The sequence below is a fragment of the Vigna angularis genome, chromosome 2 (genome assembly GCF_016808095.1).
Source record: "Vigna angularis cultivar LongXiaoDou No.4 chromosome 2, ASM1680809v1, whole genome shotgun sequence".
Classification (NCBI taxonomy): domain Eukaryota; kingdom Viridiplantae; phylum Streptophyta; class Magnoliopsida; order Fabales; family Fabaceae; genus Vigna; species Vigna angularis.
The window spans coordinates 2,907,311-2,932,921 of record NC_068971.1 but is presented as its reverse complement, the minus strand read 5'-3'; the positions used below and the strand labels follow the sequence as shown (position 1 = coordinate 2,932,921).

The 25,611-nt window shown below is 30.5% G+C and overlaps 2 protein-coding genes across 3 annotated transcripts; both read right to left on the bottom strand.

Moving 5' to 3' along the window:
* Positions 1-5,101: 5,101 nt before the first annotated feature.
* LOC108326910 (cytochrome P450 85A) lies at positions 5,102-9,196 on the bottom strand. Of its 2 annotated transcripts, none has more exons than XM_017560513.2 (9): positions 8,536-9,196; positions 7,421-7,742; positions 7,171-7,320; positions 6,532-6,777; positions 6,360-6,446; positions 6,150-6,228; positions 5,692-5,798; positions 5,463-5,587; positions 5,102-5,309 (listed from the first exon to the last, which is right to left on the bottom strand). In XM_017560513.2, exons 1-9 carry the CDS (start codon positions 8,724-8,726, stop codon positions 5,216-5,218), a joined length of 1,401 nt encoding a protein of 466 aa, XP_017416002.1. In that variant the 5' UTR covers positions 8,727-9,196; the 3' UTR covers positions 5,102-5,215. The 2 variants fall into 2 exon arrangements, with proteins under 2 accessions (XP_017416002.1, XP_017416003.1); XM_017560514.2 differs by lacking the exon at positions 8,536-9,196 and adding an exon at positions 7,832-8,511.
* A 15,124-nt stretch (positions 9,197-24,320) lies between these two features.
* LOC108328801 (uncharacterized) lies at positions 24,321-25,304 on the bottom strand. The gene is made up of 3 exons (XM_017562691.2): positions 25,158-25,304; positions 24,981-25,069; positions 24,321-24,685 (listed from the first exon to the last, which is right to left on the bottom strand). The coding sequence occupies exons 1-3, from the start codon at positions 25,179-25,181 to the stop codon at positions 24,538-24,540; spliced, it is 261 nt and encodes an 86-aa protein (XP_017418180.1). The 5' UTR covers positions 25,182-25,304; the 3' UTR covers positions 24,321-24,537.
* Positions 25,305-25,611: the final 307 nt, after the last annotated feature.

Genomic DNA, 25,611 nt, shown 5'->3' with positions numbered 1-25,611 from the left:
CGGCACGAGTTGGGGAGCTTCCATGGAGACGTGTTTAAATGTTTAACCTGAGAGGACTCCTTCAATTTCTAACGTTGTTGGTGTGTGTTTGCCTTACGTTGATAACTAAATCTATAATTTTATTCAGATTACATTCTGAAGTTTAGAAATAATCCTGATTAAGTAATAATCCTGATCTTACCAATATTAATCTTATATTAAAAAAAAACTGAAATATATTATTCTCTAATTATTAAATGTATATGTTTTGTCTAACTTAAACACTCACTAAATATACTTAAATTTATTCAAGTTTAATAGATTAGACGGTTAAAACTATAATAAATGTGTAATGGAAACTTTCATAATTATATCTTTGAGGTGGATTTATAATTTTTTTTTTAAATATTTATTAGGATTGATTTAATCATGATCCAATTTTATTTAAATCTTATTACTAATTTATTTAGATAAACTAAATAATTAATTAATTCTGATAAAAAACAATCAGTCTCTTCCAAACTTTAGATTATTATTCATGATATTTTGATTGATATATACCGTTATATTACAATATATTTATTTTGTTTATGAAATGTATGGGTTGCTATGAGCTCTTTTATGGAATTTTTTTATGAAGAAAAGTCACGCAATAATCCAAGACTCATATTTGATTCTTTCAATTGATATTTAGATAATGAGAGGGGATAAGAAAAATCAATGCCTTTTTAATGGATAAAAAAATGTCATTTTCTAACTAAAGAAGAAACTTATGGTGATGTATTGGTCAAATTAGTAGTTACAAAAAGACCCGATCTTTGGATACTTTGAAAGTGATTTCTCTGGAAATCTATCAGCTGCGTTTTCATTTTCTTTTCTTTTCCATTCAATTTACACTACTAATGGTCAAAAGGGTTTGCGATGATTCTGCCAACCCTCTTATCACGCTGCTAAGACTATTCTCAACTCTTGAATTCTTCAATTACAAAATATAATTAATTTTCTTCAAATTCAGGCAAAAAAAAATCTAAAAGTTTATTAAAAAGAGTAATTTTTATTTTTATATTTTAGCTAATACAAAAAGTAAAGAAAACCATTTAGTATATAACGTGTTAAGTTGATTTGTCTTTAACAAACTTCACAATTTTACGTAGTTTTATGAGTTTTATACATGAAGAGCATGTGAAGGTGAATATAAAAGTTTGAAGTGGCTGATTATCGTGCTTAATGATTGTAATAAAGTAACTTTTGTAAGATATAATATATTTTTCTTATTGTTTATGCCATAACTTGTGGGTTCAATTTTTGTGTGGTGTCTTTTGATGCGGAGATAGTAGCGGAAAAGGGAAATTGGGATGCGTATGCGTGCAATTAGGGAAGTTTCTTTGCTTTCAAAATGAAAAAGAAAGGCACATTAATGATGTGCTTCTTTGTGGAAAATTGTGTGCATGAATAATGGTGATGGAAGAAATATATTTGCATTGATTAATATAAAAATGTTGTCATTTCTTAATTTCTCACAGTATGATAAAACATTATTTCAACTTTTTTTTTTTGTTTAGATATGCTCATATTTTTTACTAGTTTGTGTTTCATTGTTATTTGATATTTTCCTTTGTTTGCTTTCTTGACAATGTTAGGTTAACATGATATTAGGCAGAATTGGTGGAAAATGCATATGCTTTTACGTGGTGAATGGGGCACAAACCACATTGATCATCATTTACTGGGTTAGGCAATTTTTAAGTCTGAATGGCACCATGATTAGGTCACTGACCAACCATTTCAGTTTTTTTGGTCAATCTTTTGCCATTTAGTTACAAAATGTCACATTCACAAGCACACTGAAAAATTCTCTCTTTTGGGGTCAAGAATGTAGGTTAAGTGAGAAACACAGGGTCAACCATCAACTTCCATAACAACACACTTAAAAAGGACTGATTTTGTAAAATTGTGAATTATAAGGTCTAGAATTGTAAAAAAAAAAAATAGGGAGAGCCAATTGGTTGACCAAGAATTAAATGAAGACCAAATTATAGTTCAGCATAAAAATATTTGAAAAAGTAATTTCGGCAATATAAAAAAGTGAGACGACTGAAAAGAAAGGCAAAAGGGCCACAACTTTCTTCCTTTTTTTTCTAGGTTTAAATTAAAGCCCAATCTTGCAAATTTGAAAACCCAATAGTGCAACAAGTGTAAATGAGTCAAGAGGGTTACTCCCTACACCACCCCACTTTGCTCCCTCCACCACCACATTTTTTTAAAATTCCAAAATTATCCTTTATATTTTAAAATATCCTACACCCCACCTCTTTTCTTCAACGGATGTCAACATCCGTTGAAGAAAAAATGCTTCCACGGACGTGCCACATCCGTTAACGGATGTGGCGACATCCGTTGCCTTTTTTGTTTTTTAGCTTTTAGTTTTTTTATTTTTTTTGTTTTAAATTAATATATAAATATTATTTAATTATTTTAAAATTATTACTTAATTATTTATAAATTAATTTTATTTTACTTAATAAAATAATAATTATTAATTTTAATTTATGTATTATTATTTAAATAATAATTAAAAAATTTATTATAAATATATTAAAACGGATGTGGCGACATCCGTTGCATTTTTGTTTTTTAGTTTAACTTTTTTATCTTTTTTGTTTTAAATTAATATATAAATATAATTTAATTATTTTAAAATTATTACTTAATTATTTATAAATTAATTTTATTTTATTTAATAAAATAATTATTATTAATTTTAATTTATGTATTATTATTTAAATAATAATTAAATTTTTTTTTCTAAATATATGAAAACAGATGTGCCACATGCGTTAACGGATGTGGCGACATCCGTTACCTTTTATGTTTTTTAGTTTTTAGTTTTTTAATTTTTTATATTTTAAATTAATATATAAATATTATTTAATTTTTTAAAAATTATTATTTAATTATTTATAAATTAATTTTATTTTATTTAATAAAATTATTATTATTATTTTAATTTATATATTATTATTTGAATAATAAATAAAAAACTTTTTAGAAATCTATTAAACGGATGTGGCACATCCGTTAACGGATGTGACCACATCCGTTAAAGTTTTTTTTTTAAATAAAAATAATAAACTAAAATATAAAATATGTAAATAAATGTTACAGATGTCAACATCCGTTGAAGGTGAAACGGATGTTGACATCCGTTTTATAGAAGGACAAATAAGATATGGGGAGGTGCAGGGAGTGGTTGGTGGTGGTGGAGGGAGCAACTCTCATGAGTCAATGGACAGTTCAAGTGTGGAGGAGTAAACTGAAATAGGACAACACCAAAAAGGCTTAAAAGAACCATTATATGGTTTTTTCTTCCTGCACCCCTATAAGTTTTTTAAAACGCCATTTTACATATTGAAAATGTGATTTCGGGAGTATCTCTGTTCTAGAAAGATTCTGAAACAAGTTTTCCAAAAATTCTGGAATAGAATTTTCATAATAAAATGTTTGAAAAAAAAAATTCAAATCAAGATTTCTAGAAAAACAAAACGCCTTTTAGATTGAATTTTTCAAAACATAATTTTCAGAAAAAAAAAATTTAATGAAAGTTCTTCACAAGTGCAGCATTTTTGTAATTTATTTAATAATTTTTTTTGCATTTTTAAAATTTTCTGATAATTATGTCTGATACTCCTGAGTTGATAAGCCGTTAACGATATTACAACAAAGTATAAAAAGTAACATAGGATGACACATATCATTAAAAACTCTTACAACGACAAGCACTAAGTTTGACTCATTTAGTTTCTTTTTCATGGTTCTGTAACCATAACATAGTCAGTGAATTCACGTGACTTACAAATAGTAGCAAACCGAACATATGTGTGAGAGCTTTTTCACGAATCACACACTTTTATACAAAAATTCGTTCCCTTTGCCATCGAACTAAACTTCTCAACATGCTTATTCACATCTCATTTCTCATTATTTCTGTTTCTTTAGTCTTTTGATGGTCGTATGAAAGCGAGGGTTGAAGTATGGCAGAATAAGAATATGACTTTACTTGGGCTGAAACTGAGTCTGCAATTTGAAATGGGTGTTGCTCCCTCCACCACCACAGCCTTCTCCCTCCACCCCTCCTTTACTATTTTGCGTAAAATTTTATTTTTAGAATTATTGTCTTTTAATTTTACTCATTTATAACATATTTCACTGATAACCTACGTAGTTCCTTGTATGAATAAAATATTTTTCTGCAAAGCTCAGTGATCGTGAAAAGAATTATCAAGCAATCTTCCTCTTGCTTTCGGTGCAGTACGTGGTGCAATGCTTTTGTGGTGTAGTGTGCTTGTCGTGGTTCCTCTCCAGGTACGTAATCATAATCCTTCCAATAATCCTAAACCCTAGACCTTAAACCCTAAACCCTTCCAATAATCCTTCCAATAATCTTTCCAATAATCCTTTAACCCTAAAACGTAAAATGAAAACGAAGGATGACATCCTTCAACGGATGTCAACATCCGTTTAAGGCAAAACGGATGTCGACATCCGTTTCGCCTTAAACGGATGTTGACATCCGTTGAAGGATGTCATCCGTTTAAGCTTTGTTTTAATTTTATGTTTCTGTTATTATTTTATTAGATATTTTAATATTTTGATTTATTATTTTTGAATATCTTTTTAATGTATTTTAATAGTGTATATTTATATTAGTTTATATTTAAATATTAAAATATTAAAATAATAAAATAATAAAAGTAAAAAATTTTAACTTTAAGGATATAATTGAAATTAAAGATAATTGGGGAGGTGAAGGGAGAAGGCTGTGGAGGTGGAGGAAGCAACACCCATTTGAAATGGACATGGGCTTTGAAAGCCGAGCCCAAGAGTTTATATAGGGCCTAGCCCATGTTGACCAAGTGTGCAACATTTGAAAGGGAAAGGAGCATCTTAGAGTGTGGCACACTAGCCTCTAGCTTTGACCAAACCATGTTATACTCTCAAAGCTTTACTTATTAAGCATGGGCTAGGCCTCAGTACTGACAACTCAGGCCTATAACACTCCCCCAGATTTGTTCATTGCACCTTAAAAATGTTGCTCAAATTAAAGGAAGAAGGAAAACAAGAATGGAAAAAGAAGCTAATTTTGATTGATTTCTCTACTTGTTAGAGCATATTATCATACAAAGGAACCCTTGGAGCCTACTATTTCCTATATCTCAGTACTGTACATGCGCAAAGCCTAGCTAGTAAAAGATGAGACCCTTATGTGCAGTCCATTTGGTGCGACAACTCTAGGAAACTTCATTAGTTTATCTCCTCCTACTTCTTCCCACCTGCAATCAACATTAAATATCACATGTCAGAAACTGCATGTGTTTATCAAAACAGACAAACCATTGTTTTATTAATGTGTAGGATCAGTAACATCAAACAAACGAATTTGGATGTGATGGATGCTGATCAGGCAAAGAGATCAATTCTCTCACCTGTATCTTGTTACAAAGTAGTGCAAGAAAGTGGAAATTTCTGCTATCCCTAACTCCTTCCCTGGACATTGTCTGGTGCCCCCTCCAAAAATCAAGAAGTGGCTTTGTGACTCCAGACTGTTACCCTGCATTTTGCAGTTCCTCATTAATTATGCTGCTTTTTCACTTTGCTACCCTTTATGTTAAAACGTTAATTACAAACGGAAAAGGTGTAGGTTGTGTTACAAACCAGCCATCTCCATGGATTGAAGGTCAGTGGATCATGATACAGAAATGGATCATAGTTGATCTCTCTTGTATATACATATATCCTCCACCCTTTAGGAATCAGATACCCTGAAAACAAACAGAAAAAACTCCGATAAGTCTCTTCATTTCAATAAGAATATACCAGGTGACACGTACTGCTTTTGAAATAAAGTAACATTTTTTTTGTAATGGCATCGTTCTTCATTTCCATTGTGACTCAAACATTAAAAAGTTTAAAGTGGTTAGGAAGTTTGTCTCTCGGGTAATACCATGTGTACAATTACATTATCCTAGGAATAAATTTATTTGCCGGGTGCTTTGTAAGAAGTTTTGTTGAAGCAGAAAAAGTTGACCCCAAAAGTCAAAAACTGCTTCTTGAGCCCATAAACCTAACTCTATACAACAAAAGCTTGAGACATACTACATAACATAACCCACCGTTTAGCTCCATGTCGTGAGTTGTTTTTCTTAGAACCCCGTTAACTATTGTTGCTAATCTCGAGGTCTCGAAAATCACCTGCAAAAGGGCAGAGATGACAAACAAACAACATAAATACTGTGATCAAAGATTCAACACGGTTACTGAAAAGAAAAACAGAAAAGACAGATCAAACAATGACATTAAATGAAAAGATAGCAGCATCTCACCGCACGAGTAAACCTCATTGACTTGAGATCATTACAGTCAATTGGATCCTCTGGCTTTTTCCTTTCCCTTATGGCAAAATGCTCTTTCTGCATTCAGTGTTATCACAGTCAGGTCAGAATATAATAAAGCGAAAACAACATACCTAGAGAACATGGGAATTTTTGCACTCACTCTGATTTCTTCAAGAACTTTGGGATGGTCATGGAGATACTTCACTGCCATCATCGATGTGGTTGAAACAGTTTCGTAACCAGAATACATAATAGTAATAACTAAATCAATGATTTCCTCATCAGTTAGTTTGTATCGGTTTTCATCTCTATTCATCAAGCAACCCAGCATGTCCACGTGGGATTCTTGGGATGCTATCCTTTCCTTCAGCAACTGACTCAGAATGCTGATAATACTTTTCCTTGCCTACAAGACATTAAAGTGCACATATCAATGTATGATCTACGAAATAGAATGCAATGTGATTACAGAATGTTGTTATATATTCGAAAAATTTGAGTGTTGAATTGTCAAAGTGATTTTGTACATAACTTCTGATTAAATTTGACTTTAAATAAAGAAATTATGTTTTATTTTTAAATGGTTTAATCATAAAAATTCAGTATTGTTTTTCATTGGATGCTTTACAAAAGTTTTTTCAATTTTCAACTCAGATAAATTTGAACCATATTATCCTCTTAACATGAGACCAAACACATAAAAACATATACCAAACCAAAAATATCAGTAGATAAATTCAATGTGAAATCAAACAGGGAGCAATATCAAGCACCAATGGTTAAAGATGAAGGACCATACCTGCAATCCACCGCGATAATTTGTGCCAGGAAGGTTAATAGGCAAAGAGAGTGTTCCCAAAACTAGTTTGAAGAACTCTGTCATGAAGGGTTGAGCTATTGAGCTGGATTCCATACCAGCAATCTGCTTCAGGGAAGAGAGAAAAGCCATCTGTTCCAAATATTTGAGTATCAGTACTTGAAAAAATTCTGATAACTTTTCCTGTTAAACATTGAAGTCTATTGAGTTTTGAATTGATGGTGATACAAACCTCTTTAGTTTTCTCCTGGATGTTTATGACTTTGTTATCCCAATCAATCAAGTGGGTTCTCATGAACTCATCAATTTTTGGTAAAAGCTGATCCCTGATCAAGGTGGGGCTAATAATTGAGAGCAGTGCCCCTCTCATGTACTTGTGAGTGGAGCCATGAACAGCTGCAATATTGCGTGTGCCTAAGATATCTAACATGGATTGTGGGTACCCAGGAACAAGCCCTTTTGCTTCATTCATCAGTATGAATCTGTTCAGCTCCGGATCCATGCATACAATGGTAGGACACCCCAGAATGTGAGATTTGAAAAAACTGCCATACCTGCCATTCACAAAACAGAAGAAAAAAAAAAGTTGTAATCACAACCAATTAGGTAAATGACCAAAAGTACAAGAATGAATAGTATTTACCTCACCCAGTTTAACTAGTTTGAGGAAAAATATTACTAAGATCATGTTCTGTCCAACAGGTATGCTTTTTTTCGTGCTATTCCTATTACACTTTTTTTAACAATCTCCACAATCTTCTTTTTTTTCCATATCTCCATCACATCAATTATATATCTCTACTTGTTCTACAAAAACAACTATACCAAAAAAAATTGTTGTGCATATCCAATGTCTCCTTTTTCATTTCACACGTTGATGATGTGAGTGCCATTCATCAGGGACAGTGAGAGTTTATCTTTCCCTGGATCTTCACGTCTATGCTTTATAACCCTACCCGACTTTCCTCTTCTCTTCACTCCCAGAACTACAACGCAAGTAGTAGTTCACTGATTTTACTCTGAAACAACGTTCATCGGCATCTCTTAAACCACTTCATGAGTGAACAGCCACAAGCTATTCCTCATGAAAATGCAAGATGCCAGGCGCAGTACATGCCATATCCTTAATTACTTTGACAAAATCACAGTGTCATGCAGGGGATGCTGATGAAACAGCTTTCAATGAAAAAAAGGCTAAAATATGAAACAAATCATGCTCACTCAAAAAGCACAAGACTTGCTCAAACTTTCACCAACGAAACTTTCTCCACTTACACAAACGAACCAAACAAGACTTATTTGAACACATGCACATAACTACGAGGAAACAAGAACATATGAAGTTACCTTGCCCTCTTGTTCTTCATGAAGTTTGGACCTTGCTTGAGAAACTCAGTTGTCTCCCCAAAAACTGGCCAACCCATTGCGCCAGGAGGCAAGCCTTTCCTCCTGTATCTCACTCCATTCCACTTCAAGAGAACAGAGCAAAAACAGAGCACCAACACAACAACGCCAAGAATTGCCATGAACAAAGCCATTGGTGCCTTCAAGAAGAGACTTGAAGATAGCAACAGCCTGCTTCAGTTGAAGTCACGAGAAGTGCACCAACATACACACACATATATATAGGTCCTTGAGCTACCATTTGCATATAACAAGAATAGCTACATAGAAAAAAACCGCCACTCTATGGTCTAGTGGCATCCCCTATTGTAGGCCTTGAAGATTAAAAAAATTGAAAAGTGAAGACACAAAGAAAAAAGAAAATGGATTGGAGATTATAGGGTTGGAAAAAAGGAGTTGCCTTTTGGAGAGGATGTCAGGGGAGTGCACAACTCAACTCAGCAGACATTAGCAACCTACGATGATTTGTGTATAAAAAATACAGATTTTAAGCCAGAAACCTTTGCTGCCTTTATAGAAGGAAGAGAAGAAAGGAAGGGTCGGTTGGAAGGATGTTGATTGATGATTGTTCAATGAAGTATATAACAGTAAACTATTTACTGAGCCAAGCTTCTTTTTGTATAAGGTTTTGTTGGATTTGGGTTACATTGGATGGAAAAAGCCTTTTTTTTTCTTTCTTTATCTTTTGAATTATGTAACCCAGAGGAATAACATTATTGCTACTTTCATTTTGACTTTATTTTCTCTAAGTTATGAGTGTTCATTCTTAATTATAACAGTCTGAGGATTATTTTACTTTGTCGATAGTTTTAATGTTATATAACAAACCATGTTAAAACTTACATGATAAATTGTCATATGATAGGTTGATATATATAGTAGGTGGTGATTACGAATTTGTATATATCATGGAGATCTCCACAAATAATTGTAATATCCCTTTTGCGAATTAGCCTTTGACAAAAATAAAATCAAGAAAAAAATAGTAACTTGTCTTTCTAAAAAATTGTTAGTTTCTTACAAAACTAGAATTATTCAATTTCAGTCAATCAAAAATTGCTTTTTGGACAACTTTAAACTTGTCCACGTTGAAATTTCATTTTTCTTCTCGTGCTACTGTAATTCCTAGAGAATCATTCAACTGTGTTCTTCGTCTTTTCGATTGTTCAGTCTTGTGATATTTCAGAATGAGTAAACAAGTACAATCAGATGCATCATCTCAATCATGTTCATGAAAATAATAAAGAAATACGAAGAGAAAAATAAATTCAGGTTTAGGACGTATATATCGTTTAATAAATGAATTTATGTTTAATTCAAACTCATATAATTACGTCCGTTTATATATTATAATCTGATTTTATTCTTAATCCATATAAGATCTTCCATAGACACATCTACCTATTAAATATTTACATGTATCACATAAGTCATAATCAATGAGAGATAAACCTTGCCATTTATATCTTAACCAACATGAAGTTCATCACGAAACTTGTTACCGTCCCAAGAAAGAAACATTGTAATATATACATCCATGACTGATGATTTTTATCTCAATTATGTGATTTGTCCTGTAAATAGGAGCAAAAAATTAAGCATTTGTAGCTACATAGATAAGTACTTAGTTTTCTGCTAATCACGTCTGGCTGAATTAACATATAATTTTTTATAGATGGTTACTGATTACCCTTTACTGTTCGATTTTTGGCTCGTTGTAGATTACGAAAATTTGCATGGTTGAGATAAATGAATTTGATTTTTAATTTTCAAAGATGCTTATCGATTAGCTATTCAGTTTTGGACTTCTTGCAAAAATTTGCATGGTTGAGACTTGATAGGATGCACAGTAAGGAATTTTTTGTTACCATTTATCTAGGGCCACTAATTAAAAAATGTAAAAGAATTTTTTATTTGAAATTATTAAAAAAAAAGTTTACATAATAATAATAATCGTATTTTTATGTATTTTAATAAAAATAATTCTACTTCTGATTTCGTAGTATCTTAAGAACACCACTTAACATTTGTCTTTCGCTTTAGATAATGATATAATAACTAATGAATTAGTTTTTGTTTCGTACTGTACATACTATTGGATCAATTCTTCCATATTTTTGTAAAAAGTGTTTGGAAGTTAAAATAGTTTTTATTAATAATATTACATAAAACCTGACAGTTTGTTCTTAAAAAAACAAAAGGAAAAGAAACAATAGAAAACCGATGCAAAAAGTACAGAAAACGATCGAAAAAGAACATCAAAATAACTGTCGATGTTTTAGAATAAGAATAAATAATGTACGCAATAATGTTGTAAAATATTTTTATATATAGTGTTATTCAATAATAAGTTGTAAAAATAATTTATAATAATTTTTTACTTTTACATAACTATCCCAAAACTTCTTTTTTTCTTACTGGCTGCTTTCATAAAAGCTTCACTATCACATACCACAAATTTTTAACTCGGACCAATTTTATTATTATGTCACTGTTTTTTAACAATCTTATATCATTAAGATAAAAAAAAGGAAAATAAAATATATGATATAATAAAGAAAAAAACTTACCAAAATGTTTTTCAAATATAGTTCAACGCTTTTTAGAATATTAAAAACATTGCAATTTAAGACAAGAAACATAAACAAGTCCATCAAGTTAAGTCTGACAATTGGTCAAATAGATTTATATAAATTATAAATCAATAAATTATATGCTGATTTTAAGAACGTGGAAGAAAGAAACTAAAGAAAAGGGAAACTTTTAATAAAATGTGGGAGAATTTTTTTAATATTTTTTTATTAACATTGAAATAACATGGTGAGAACCCTTAAACATATGAAGACTGTTTGAAATAGATTTTTATCCTTAAAATCGTGAAAATTAGAAACCTTAAAGAAAATGAAGAAAGAAGAAAGAGTTTGGTCCCTGTACACCGACTGAACATTGGACATTAACCGTACAAAAGATGGTAGCCAATCAAAGTCATTCGATGAAGATGAGATGAATAATGCCATGCCATCCTATAATAAAAACTGTCACTTTCTTCTTAGTATTGTTTTTTCTTTTATATGTTTCTCCTTAGTTTTATTTGTAAAATATGTTCAATACTATTCCCTCTTCAAAACACTTCAATCACAAATCAATAAGTATTGCTTGTTAAGGAAACCATGGTACTGGATCTCAGGCCAACCATGTATCACTAGAAAGAAACACTTCTCCTTTTATTAATTTTATTGTGTTTTTTTAGTTTCCTTGTTTATCATTCTCCCATCCATATTAATGGAATTAGATACACAATCAATGCAAATCCTAGGGATAGTTTCGCACAAATTCTTCATGGACCATATTTAACATTTGCTTACTATCTTAGTTTTTAATTTTCTTTTTCATTTCCATAAATAAATCATGGATTTTTAGAGAAATGTTAACTAAATAGATACAATATTAATGAGACATAAATTCAAATTACATAAAGAAATCTGACACCACTTTCGATGCAAAACATTAAAGCAATGAATTTATGATTTTTCTTCTTTATTAATTTTATCATATTTATCCAATATGAAACTTAAAGTCACGTTTGGATGGAGTTTCTTCTGCACTAATATATTACCTTTCAAGTGAAAGTATCCTCAACCATACATATTTCTTAATTGTACCGTTATTCATTTTAACGGGGCACACTTACTTAAACTCTTTATTAAGAAGATTTTCGATACAAAAATTATAGTACTCATATGACTTAACCACCAATATTAACTCTCGATCCTATGACCATTTACGGGTCCTTAAAAAAAAGATTTATTAGAAAAATACAATACCAATAAGATTTGAATACAAATCATATAAATGATCAACAACATTTTTAACTCAAAATATTAAGATAATGAATTTATTAATTTCCATCCACATCCAGTGCTCATACATTAAATGTAATATTTGTACTCACACTTACGTTATCAACATTATATTTGATTTTGAACGATCACTAAATTATAGTAAGACACACATAATTGAAAATTTATCTTTAATGAACATGAAAGAAAAAAAATAGTTTTAATCAAATAACATATATATATATAAATCAAATGTAATGTTTTCTTTTGTCTTGCTTGCGTATCAAATTATTAGTGACTAAAACCACATGTTACATATGAGTAAGAAGTTATCGTTATTGAGTAGAGTTTGATGATTGATATTCTACGTAGAAGTACGAGAGGATCACGGCTCTAACATGATTCCAATAAGAGGTGTGATTTTCTGGTTAACATAGATTTCTTTGCTCAATCGTGGTATTGTTTTTTTTGACTAAATTTGCACGAAGAAGAGGACATGTCTTCAAGTGGTATAAAAAGGTTAGATTGGATGGTGACCAAAAGAAAAGTGTGGATCCACGTAGAAAGATTTGACACCAAACAATGAACATCTTCTTCTCTCATATCATAAATTACTGTATATAATCATTTTCTTTTTTCTTTTCATCTTTCATGTGTTTCATATTCTTGGTTTTCTTTTTGAAAAATTAGACATTTACGTCTACCTTCAAATATATTAATGTTAATTCACTAATAGTTGTGCATATGAATTACATATTTAATATAAAGAATGTTTTAATATTGTTCACAGATTGAAATTTTATTCTGAGAAGAGCATTTTCGCTGGGAATAATTTTGTTAAAACAAGTTACAACCAAAGTAAAAAAGTTCGGAGTTATAGTAAAAATAAAAGTACTTCATTTTAAGTTTGTATTTGTGCAGTTTGCACGCACAAATTACCATGACGTATGTTGCTCCATGGAATAATGATTATCATAAATTTTAGTTCTGTGTATATGATGATTTAAGCGAAGTGGATTAGAATATAAATGTTAATATTTCAAATTATATTTTAAAGATATAATTAGGTTTAGTTTTTAGTTATTTGTTTATGAAGGTCACAATTATATTTATAATATATCTTTTTTTATATTCTTTCCAACTTTTTAAAGTGGATTTTTTTATCAATTAGATTTCATCAATGAGGAATGAGGAGGTGATTAAGTATAGACTTTTTCCAGCTAATTAATGAGAATTTGATTTTGAATTAGTCCTTCTTTTCCTTTAAAGACTCTTAGTTTCTTATCCTTGTGCTCCTATCTTGATTATATTTGTGAGTATTTGATATTTTGCCATTTCAATCAATTAAAAAAGTTGTTATTTTAATTGGTCCAACTTTTTGTTTATGTTTTGATTTGTTAGGTGTAATTTTCAAGGTCTTTATGAAAATTTGGTATAATTTCATCTCTTTTTTCTTAGAGTTGTTATTACTCGAAAAACGTGAAATTATTAGTCATGAGGTTAAGTCGTATTCTTTTGTGTGCTTTTTAAAATTTTTGTCAAAAGGACCTTTAATTGTTTGTCAAAATTGTGAATTATTGAATTTTGAGATTGGTTTTGGATTCCTTAGATTTAATATGGATTAAAACAAGTGTATTTGGCCTAACTTAGATGTTCCTATTGAATATGTGAACTAGTTGATAAATTTGTCCGTTTTATTGTAAAAACAAGTTGCATTTAGTGTGTAATACATGTTAAATATATAGGAATAATTGAATTTGATTTGGAATTCTTTTATTATTTGTTATTTTGTTTATTGTTTTGTTGTTTAAGAGTTGGATTAATTATTCAGATATGTTACAAATTATAAGAAAAAAATGAGATAAGATGGAAAGTTTTGATGAAATGAATGATTGCGAGGAATATATGAGCAATTAAGTTTATAAACAAACATTCATTATGGAGTATGTACACTTTCTCTTTATATCTTTGTGAATGTGTGCATTCCTTTAGACTTGTCTACGTATATGTGTGTGAATATGGATATGACGTTGATTGCACTAACAATAATTCTTTGTTAGCATTAATCTAAAAATCAACAAAAATCTAAAGATAATTATTTGATTAATAAAAATCCTGCTTATTACATATGATTTTTTTAGGCAATCATTATGAAACATATTTTCCCTTTTTAAGAATTTATATCGTTAGATGTAACGTGTCAAAAAATTATGTAAAATTAATTAATATTTGCAAAACTTAATTCTTAAATTTGACCTTTTGTTTAAAAAATTACTGTTCTAATTTGTTGTTTAAGGTGGATCGCGAATTGAGGGTAGTGAACTACAGAAAAATAGGTTAAAAATAGATAAAGAATATTAAGGTGAAAGAAAAGCGTCGAAATAATTGGTTTGGTTGAATTGGTTGGGCGATGTGGGCCATGGAAATGGTTGCAGAAATGAAAGAGAGGAATGTCTACCCACACGCATGCATCAAATTTAGACCCTTTCTTTTTTTCATTTATATTTCTCATTTAAACCAAAGTTTCAGCTATGCATCTTTTCTTTTTTTCTGTCCCAAAAGTTTGTGATGTACATTGAGACAACTAGTTTGCACGAGGGTCTCTGTTCTGTTTTCTTGTGCTTTTTTGTGCTCCTTTTCGTTCGTCAATTTCCTTCTCCACTCACATTACTTTTATCTCAGTAATCACCATTTTGGGAGAATTTATTTCACAGCAAAAATGCAATTTCTTCCTCAAACATAAAAGCTGAAGTCCATAGGAAAATTTTTATTCAATCAAAAGGTTGTATGTTATATACACTTACACGTGACGTGTGCAGTGATGAATGAAGTTATGTAATTGAAGGAGCAATTGTGGGTGTAAGTTACAGCAGAGAAATTCAGATATTTACTATAGTCCCTCGAGCCATTTTTGGGTGGTTTATAACTTTTTTTTCTTCTCTGTTTTGGTGAATTGTAGTGAGGTTGTCATGTAGTTCTTCATGATGTTTGGCTCCATATTTTGAGTGATCTCAATCGTGGATAGCTTGGTGAATATACTGGTAGTTCTACTACATGTTATGTTATATTATATTATATATGAAAAGTTTCAGCACACAGCATAATGGGATTGGTGAGGAACATTTATTGATCACTTTGTCTGAATAAAGCCAATGCATACCATTTTGATCACGGCTCTGTTTTTGGCTGATTCTATCGACCAGTGGCTGTCAAGAAATTTCAATCTTTTTTCAGCTCTTCGTTTTTCCTTCGATAGGTGTACTATAATCATCAACTTTTGTTATCTTCTTTTGCTCCAAAAATGTGCACGATTGTTTGTATTTTTGTTTCGACGTGATCATTCATGAACCATCTCATTCAGTTTTTTTCTTTTTTTTCTTTTCCACCAATGAATCCCTCATCACATCAATCTTTCTGATTATGTGGTGCATACCTTCTTTTCACTTTTTCACCATTAAGGCCTTTTTTTTTGTTTATATCAACTCATCATATACCCCCAATCAATCCTCACCTTGCACAAAAACTTTTTTTTTATCCAATTTTAGCTTGTTTATTTTATCTTATTACTTTTTAAAAAAATTCAAATCTATTTTATTTTCTGTTTTTAAATGACTATATGAAAAATATTAAAAAAGTTGTTATTATTTTCACTGTTTCTAACATAAAATACTAAAAATAGAAAAATCAAATTATATTTTGAAAGACATCATATATCGATTCTATTGTTGCCTTCTTTTTAAACAGTGTGTTTGAGTACAGAAAATAACAATAAAATTTGCATATGTTATTTGATACATATATACCAAAGAAATAGTTAATAATTCATTTTTTGCAATAATTTTTATTGTAGACTAAATTTATTACAAAAAAAAAATTTAAATTTTTGTGAGTGTTCTTATTTAAGAAGTCTCTTTCATGCTTTTGTAATTTTTATTAAATTGTGAAAAGTTGTAACTGATGTAGTCTCGATTTAGTATGTGTTCATTAAAAACATGAAAAAGATGGTATATCTTCATTAATTGCTTCCTTGTTATCTTGAAACCGTTAAATCAAGCATCTGGGACCATATCTTAAAACATAAAATGAGATATTATCCAAAGATTCCAATGAAGATATCTGAAATGTTGGCAATCTTTTTTCTCTGGTTCTCTTTTAACTACCATAATTATGTCACCAAATCTTATACGTGTCTGCACACGAGGATATTGACATGTTTTCTTCTTTTACTTACATCTATTGCCCCAACTTATTCCAGAATACGAGTATTTACTGATTTCTTTAATACACTGTTTATTTTAATTTGCAAATTTTATAATCGGATAAATTTAAACACTTTTAAGAAAATCATTTTAATATTAATATTTTTATAGTGCTAGAGTGTATTTTTTAATTATATCAGCTATGTTCTTGATGTTTGAGTTAAAAAACAAAATATCAAATGCATAGTTGAATAAAGTGGTGAACAACCCAAACGTAAGGAGGGTGTCAGGAGTCAGACTTTTGTATTTAGAACTGGTGTAAGGCATTCCTCCTATATTACCACGCCTTACGGGTAGTATTTAAGCTATCTATTCAATTCTCGTGTTTTGTGTTATTAAGGTTAGGAGTTTTGCCTCATATAAATAAAAATAAAGTGAGACATTTTTATATTTATTTAACATATAATATAATATAACAATAAAAATAGTAATAAAAAAAAAATTTATATTTAAAAAAAATAAAAAAATGATAGTATCAAATAAATATAAAAAATTTAAATATAATAAAATATCATTTTTTTAAAATTATTTTAATGAATAATGTCGCATTGATGAGAGGTTCTTGTTTTAACAAGTGAAGCCAAGAGATTACAAAGTGTTTTAACGTGTTGTAAAACATGGTTATAATGACGTGTTTAAAGATCCTACATAGTGTGAGTCACAATTAATTGATACAAAATCTAAAGACATTCACTTAAGAGGAGAACTATTCTATGGTGAAGGAAAGTGGAAGTGCAGCTGAACAAGCAACAATAGTCAAAAGCAATCATAAAATAAGTTTTATACATTTCTACATTATCGCATGATTGTTATAAAAGAGTCTTTCGATAAAATTGGAGAGAAAATTTCTTTGAAGTTAATATATTTCTTTTGGATATAACCCTTAGTCATAAGACGAGTCTTATATCTTTTCATGAAAAGATATAAGACTCGTCTTATGACTAAGGGTTATACCCAAAAGAAATATATTAACTTCAAAGAAATTTTCTCTCTAATGAGTTTTGAAATTTTGCTTAGTCATAAATATTCATTGGCAACCAATGAGTTTTGTACCTTTTGAAAATGGAACAAGTTTCAAAATCTTGTTGTGTTGCATAAACTTATACTTCTCATTCGTTATTTAATCTATATTTTAGAGTTAGAATCTTGCATGGCTTGATTGAAGTTGATGTTGTCATCTTTTATAATTCCATTAATTTCTTCATGTTCTAAGAAAAATACCACATTATAATCTAGAATAACTCTTATCCTTTCTCTTGTGAATCTTTATAAAGATATTGGCTCATGAAACATAGGTTCTTGAAGATCTTGAGTTTGACATTAAGTTTATTTTTCTTAATCAACCAAATTTTCTTAAGTGAGAATATTTTGTAAAAATTTCAAACTTGCTTTATAAAAAGCAATTGTATAAATATAAAATTGCTTACTGTTCTTTTAAGGACATATATAACTGATATCACTTCTTTATACATTACACTAGTTAATACAAACATACATAAACACATAACTTACGACAACAACAACACTATATTTCAAGACAGTATCATTTGATCAACCTCATCAATATAAACCCATTTCATTGGAGTAAAATGCTAATATTCTCTTAGATTCTCCTCGTCTCAACAATTACCTTATTACTTAAGAATTACAAGTAATGCTTAAATACCTTCTCATATTTATAAAACATCAACAAACAAATTTCAAGGAACTCTTCTATCACATTTGATCACTTTAAATATTCACCCAATATAAAATCATGTGTTATGTATTGCCTCAACCATAGTTAAGTATTTAACAAAATGCTTAAGCAATAATTGATATGACTTGAAGACACTCTCAAATAGTAGTTAAGTATATATTTCTAAATGAGAGAATTATTTCAACCTTTCTCTTATTTTCTCCTAAACTATAAACCAATGTTTAAATCACGTCATTTGAATACCGTTTTAAATAACACTAGACAACTGATATATTTAATTCACTTTGGAGTGGTGATATTGAATCCAATAACAACTATAAACAGCAAATTTTAAAAATTAAAATTGTAGAATGAAATAAGAAATGTCATAGAGCTTATTATTCTCATTTCAAACTTTATTATTAAAATTATTTGGATCTTATAATTTGATATATAAATAAATTCAAAATATATATATTGTTAATTTATTATTTTATTGTGAAGACTTTTTATGATGGATTTGGCAGTGAGTGATAGGTGAGCATGCAGCTTTGTTGTCCTAGAGATTCTCCAAAAACTGAGTTAAGAACTTAAGAAAAAAGAAAAAAAAAAGAAAATAATAGAGGTTGGTTGTGCAGACCTAGAAGGATAGCACTAGCAGCTAGACTCAGTTCTCTTCAGAGGTCAGACTCAGACAACAATGTTCATTTGTTTTCTAGTTCTTTTCTTTACAACCTTTTTATTCTCATCACAATTTCACAAACACATCTTTTTTATAAACAAAGAATGAAAAGAGGTGAAAAATCCGCATGATCATTGAGTACACGTGTGGCAGGTCCTATCCACGTGCACCTGTTTCTATTCTTTCAATCCATCTATTTGTCGCTTCTTTATCATATCTTTTCTACTTTTTCTCCATTCCACGCTTCCATCAAACCATATGTAATTTTCTTTACCTTTTCTATAGTTTTACTATTTTTTAAATATATACACGCATTTCTTTTTAATCTTTAATTTCAAAAACCATTATTTTACTTCCTCAACTCCTCAGAAATTCCTATGCTCTCGTGGAAGACAAAAGAAAATAAATAATGCAAAAATACTGTGAAAAACGAAAGAAAGGATGTGAGTAAACTTACTTACATATTACATTAATTAACATATACAATAAATGTAATATTTATTTGAGTTCACATCTTACTTAGATTACTTGTGTAAACAATGTAATATTTCTTTTAGAAATTTCAATTTTATCATTGTTTTCGATTTTACTGCAATTTCCTTTCAATTGATATAATATCTTGATATAAAAAATGACTTTCGCATTAGTGTAAATTTGTGATGATACCTTCCTTTTATTATCAAAGTAAAATTTGTATTTCATTTATTATTTTATTTGTTTATTTCAAGTTTTTCGAATACATCCTTGTTTTATTTAGTTAGCTCAATTATCTATCCAAATCGACACAATTAAGATCAACTTAAATTACTTCAAAAACTATTTTTCATTTGATTGGATATTAAATTAGAACAAGATTAATATATGATCACAATACATTACTACTAATTTTAACAGTTATTGTAATTAAAAAGTAAAAAATCTCTCCAATTTCCCCTTCCCTTCCCCTCCCCATTTTCCCATTTTTAAATTTTTCACTTTTTATTTTTTTTTCAATGACACACTTTTTTGTTGGTCACAATAATTTTTATTGACATAACATTAATGATGTCACTTTTAATTACATGAAACATAATAATATCACCTTTTTTTATTAATGTGATACTTGAAAGTTTCACAATCAACGTCTTTATCAATTTTGGACCTTACTTAAAAGTGCAACGAATCAGAACCTAGAGTTAAAAAAAAATCTGTATAGTGTTTTTTTTATTTGTAAATTATTTCATATAACTTTTATAAACAGATTGAAATTATTGTTTCTTTTGATTTCTCATTTTGTTGTATGTATATTAAATTGTGTTACGTATTATTTAATTTTTTCTGGTTTTTATATATATAGTTTTGATGTGTTGCATTCATACTAATTCTAACTCATCGTAATTTATCACCACGTAACGAATTAATGATGATTGCTTATTTTTCTAACAACAGTTACGTCAAAATTCAAATTATAAAAGAAATAATACTAAACGTTGATGTATTGTTAAAAGTGTACACGTGGAGTCTAAAATAATTCAAAATGCAAGTAATAACCATTGAGTTATTAATGTAAAAGTTAATGGATTAGTGTAGTTTATATGTAACAAATTAATTGGATGAATAATTATATCCAACATATATATTTGTAATCCTTTGAATCAATTAATTCAAAATTCAGTGGTCGAGCCCAAGTTTTGAAGGGAGAGTTCCTTGTATTGAACTGTGTATCAGTATTTGAATTTCCTTTTATGAAATTACTTTTAGGAAAAAATAAGCTGGAATATACATGGAATGAAGGAATTTTATATTAATCTATAAAATTATAAAGAAAATGATAAATATTTATAATCCATCCTTTGTAATGAATTGAAAATCTATCAAATCTCTATGACACTCTGCTTGTCACTGCTACACAACTGTTGAGAACTCTTGAGTATTGAGTATGAAAGATCTGCATGAAGTCTATGAGAACTGACACGTGATTTGTTATCCTTTTCCTTAAATATATAAAAAATACAAATTGAATTTTTAATCGGTGAAAACGTTCATATTGTTTTGACCTGAGTAACATCTTACTAGAGTTATAGTTTTCATATTTTATATAAATTTCTTAGGAGTCCAAACTCACCCATGATGTTGTATTTTCCCATGTGGTCGATAAAGTATTAATAGAAGGATGGATTTGAGTAACACTTTAGAGAAGTGTATTAGATTTAACATTAGAGAGTTTAAGAGTTATTTGGGGTTAGATAAAGGGTATCTGAATGAGAAGAATGTCTGAAATGAAGATTGAAAGTTGTAGTGATTGAAAATGATTTGAAGATAAATGATTGAGTGTGATGAACTTAAGGATGATATAATAGAGAGTTGGAGATAGAAGAGTTTGGCATTAATAAGGTAGACTTAGGGGTATGTGGTGGGTGGGTCCAGTTGAGAATATGAAAGAGGTGAAGCCATGTGTAGAAGGTCCCCTATGGGTTTGTTTGATAGTTGAGGAGTGCTTTTGTCTTTGCTGTTGTTTCTTTCATTCCCACTGATGCAATTTGTATTAAAATCTTTCATTCTCTTGCTTTCAGGCCACATTAGGTAACCTTATGTTAGAAAGGAGTACCAAAACCCATGTGATCTGGTGTGTGCTTGGTCACATTGAGGATGAAGCTCAAGAACTTGTGGGGCTGCCCTGGGACAACTCTTGTGCCACAAACAACAAGGGAAAATGATGCCTGATTGCATGTTACCCCCTCGTGGGAATATCGTACCTTGGTACAAAAACAAAGCTTTTGACAAGTACCAGACAGTTAACTTGTGAGCCCCGTTACCAAGCCTCTCTTCCCATTCAACAAATCAAACCTCTCAAATAATTCACACTCCATTCTTCCATTTTCCTTTTACATTCCACACTATGCATGCTTTCGATTAGCTATCAGGTTTTTCTGATCAATCAAATCTCTTCAAGACACTTTTCACAAATCATGCCACAAAAACCGTCCACAAACCACAACCCCTTTTCTTCTTTCTTTTTTCTGCAGTGAGTTACAGTGTCCCACTACTATTATAGCACCAAATGATCTCGGAAGAGAAAGCAAGCATTAGGTTAATCATCGGATCCTGTATTCTATATATAGACACAATATTTTGAGAAAAAGGTCAAGATGGATTACTTTTTTCTGGTATATTTTAATTGCTGCAATATTGTAGCATGTGTGAGGCACTTACGTAGTAATCTACCTAATCACATGCTTCATAACAAAAAAAACTACACGGGGTGAGAGTAAACGGACTAAACTGTTACTAATAGAGATTACATAAATGATTGGCAGAAGTTGAAATCGTGAAGCATTGAAATGTGTGTTGAATGATGAGTGTAGATTCAGAAGCTGAGGTTGACTTGGTGCCTCTTTTTGCTCACAATCTTATGGGCTCCCTCTGACCCTGACTCTCTGAATATGTGTCGGTGGATGCATTTACTATACTGGAATATGAATGGAACGGCTCTTCCGATGTGGGAGTATCACATGTCCAACTTAAAGGTTGGCCCCAAGATATGTGTTTAATCTCATTGCAAATCCTACTTTCTTAATTAAAAAATGTAACAAGTTTCCTTTGTTTTCCAAATTCAGATTTCAAAATCCTGAAAAGCTTTGTACAACAACTAAGTTTTTCTTCCAATGAAATGATCAAGCAAAATAGAAAAATGATTCCTTCAGTGAAAGTGATATATTTCACATGCTTTTGACGATCATGCTTTCAAAGTGCTTTTATTTGTTTATCTGGAATTGCTTTGAAACAGATGGTGTTGCTAAAGAAGTAAAAGAAAGAAAATAAAAAAAAGGGGTAGCTGAAAAGGATTAATTAAAGAAAGGTAAACGAAAAGGATTAGATTTGCATGGTGATATACAACTAAGTTGTTATGGATTTAAGGCACAAAAAGCTTGACCATTGATGTTTGTCTAGATTTAAAAACTGATAAGGTGTGTGTGTCGGGTCATAGGGTAGCCAAATCAGTACCCAGTGCCAGCAAATGGTGTTGGGAGTTAAATGGATATGTGTAATTTTTTGGGATTATCTTTTTGTTCTTTGATTACTTTCGCTTTAAATCATTCTTAAGTTGCAACCCATTATTCATACAGCAAAACATGGGAGCAGCATAACTCTGTGTGTATCTTGTGCTATCATTGAATAGCATCCAAAGAATCATAATGCATAAACAAAGAGGATTCTGGATATTTTCAATTGGCTTCTTCACATGTACTTTCATCCCTTCTTTCTTAGTTGCTTCTCATGCACGTGGCCCTTTATTTCATATCAACATACCCATCCATTTCGTTACTCCTTTTTTTCTTTTTTAATATCAATATGCAATTAATTTTTTTTTAATTCCATTCTATTCAATTATCCTATTCATAGTACATTATTTTTCGCTCAAAAGAATGACCGATACAAGTCAACGGCAGCTGAGCCCAAGTTCATGTTTCGCACTGGGTTATTTATCTGGGCTTATACAAAGATCTTTCCTTTTGCACCCCTTTTCTCTCCTTTCGTCCCCTCATGTCATTTTGATAATTATTATGGTTTATACTTGGTGTAAGCCCAACTTTAATTTTTCTTCTTTAAATTTTGAGAAAGTAAGAAAAATAAAAGGATTCTTTAGAATTGCCCTAAAAGAGATGGCTATGTGTCATTAATTAAACACTGTTTGTTTATAATTCTCTATGAAACTTCATGAAATTATTATTAGGGTATTTATGATTATGTGCTTTGTCCTTACAGGTAACGCTCCGGCAATATATAAGGAATATTGTCTGTCACCACACAACTCCAGGCTAAGCTCGCTTAACCATGGAATTCTTATGGATTAGGCTACCGAAAAACAAATGTATTTTGGTGATATGAGTAGCCAAATCAATCCCTTTAAGCTATCCTTCAACATAGTCTCATACCTATACAATCTCTAGATCCCTCTCATTCCGGTGTATCTTTGATTCATCATGTTCCACTGGAAGCCTGTCAGGAGCCGCTCCTTGTTAGTGTCCCTTGTACTTCGTGCCTCTTGTATCACTCCCCGCCCTCGTCAGTGCCCGGATGTCACATCAATTTTATATTTAATGATCGATAAAATCTGGCCAACTTTATTAATGATTGGTTAATTGAGAGCATAGAATCTGGTCAACTTATAATGACGATTATAGTTCTATAATAGGGTTAATATTCTGGAGATTGTTCAATTGACCATGTGTTGGTAATATTGATTAATCTGAATGCTGATTAATCTATCTAAACGTAAACTATAACGATTCAATTAAAAAAAAAATTCATTGAAGTAAAATAATTATACATCGATTATTACTAATGAAAACATCAAATACTCATCACTGGGCGACAAAATAATGAAGGATCACTAGAGATAATTAAGATAGAACAAGAGAGGTTTACATTCATAAACAAAATTCCAAAAGTTTTATAATTAGTAGTTTATTTTGCAGAGAGAAACTGATAAACTTGATTTTTGTTTCATTTATCCTGGCTGAAGAAGTGGTTAATGGTTGGCATAATCTCTGGTGGTCGAGTACGAAGAAACTTCCTCAGACTATGCTCAGCATATTTCTCTCCCTCTTCTCTGTTATCCAACACTGCCATGCTGCGTCGTGTTTTGTTAATCCTACACCAATTTTCCAACCAGAATTAATCACCAAAATACTGCATTCAATCCATTATCATATCATTTCATTCAAATAATAATCTGATTACAAAACGTTCAGTTCTTATCATTGGGAGTATGTTCGTAAAATATTCATAGGGTTTTATAACGTAGGTCCATCTGTTTTCATCCGAAATGTATTTTAAGGAACACCCACCTCAACAAAAAATACGTTGACTATGTAAAAATCCTTATACTAATTTCATGTGAAAATTAAGCTCTTAGTTAAAATTTGACTGAGTTCAATAAGCTTTACCTAACATCAGGGTTTTGGAGCACATTTCTTGTTAGTTGGAAGACACACATGGTGGTGACAAAGGTCATTGCAGCCAATAGAGGGTAGACCTAAAAAAGATACAAGAAAGTGAGAAAGCACATGATAATGATTAGACTGATAAATGAAGTAAATTAAATTATGCATGGTAGTACGTACCTCTGGTTTCATCCAGCGTCCCATTAATTCGAATAATGTTCCTCTCGTGAACCTTGAAGGTGTTTTTGATACTCTTACAAAGAACAATGGTGGTTTTGATCTTGATTTTGTTACTTGGAATGTCTGTGTGCCATCTGTATAAATAGTAGCTGTTAATGCAGAATTTGGAGGGCTAGTTTGAAGAGTTGGCATGCAAGTGTGGCATACAGTGGGCTGTGTGAAAACATAAAAATATTTGACTTTTGGAGAAAACTAGGGGCTGGCCTCATGTTTTCTGGATTTTTTAAGGTAAGAATTTGCCAGGAATGACCCAAATAATAGGCAATAGGGTAACGCAGTTATTCACGACAGCTTCAATCAGATATAAAGGGATCACGACGTGGAAAATTAATATCACACTTTCTTGTTTCAAGGGACGAAGAATTGACCTGCTTGGTCAGACTCTTATCTTTTC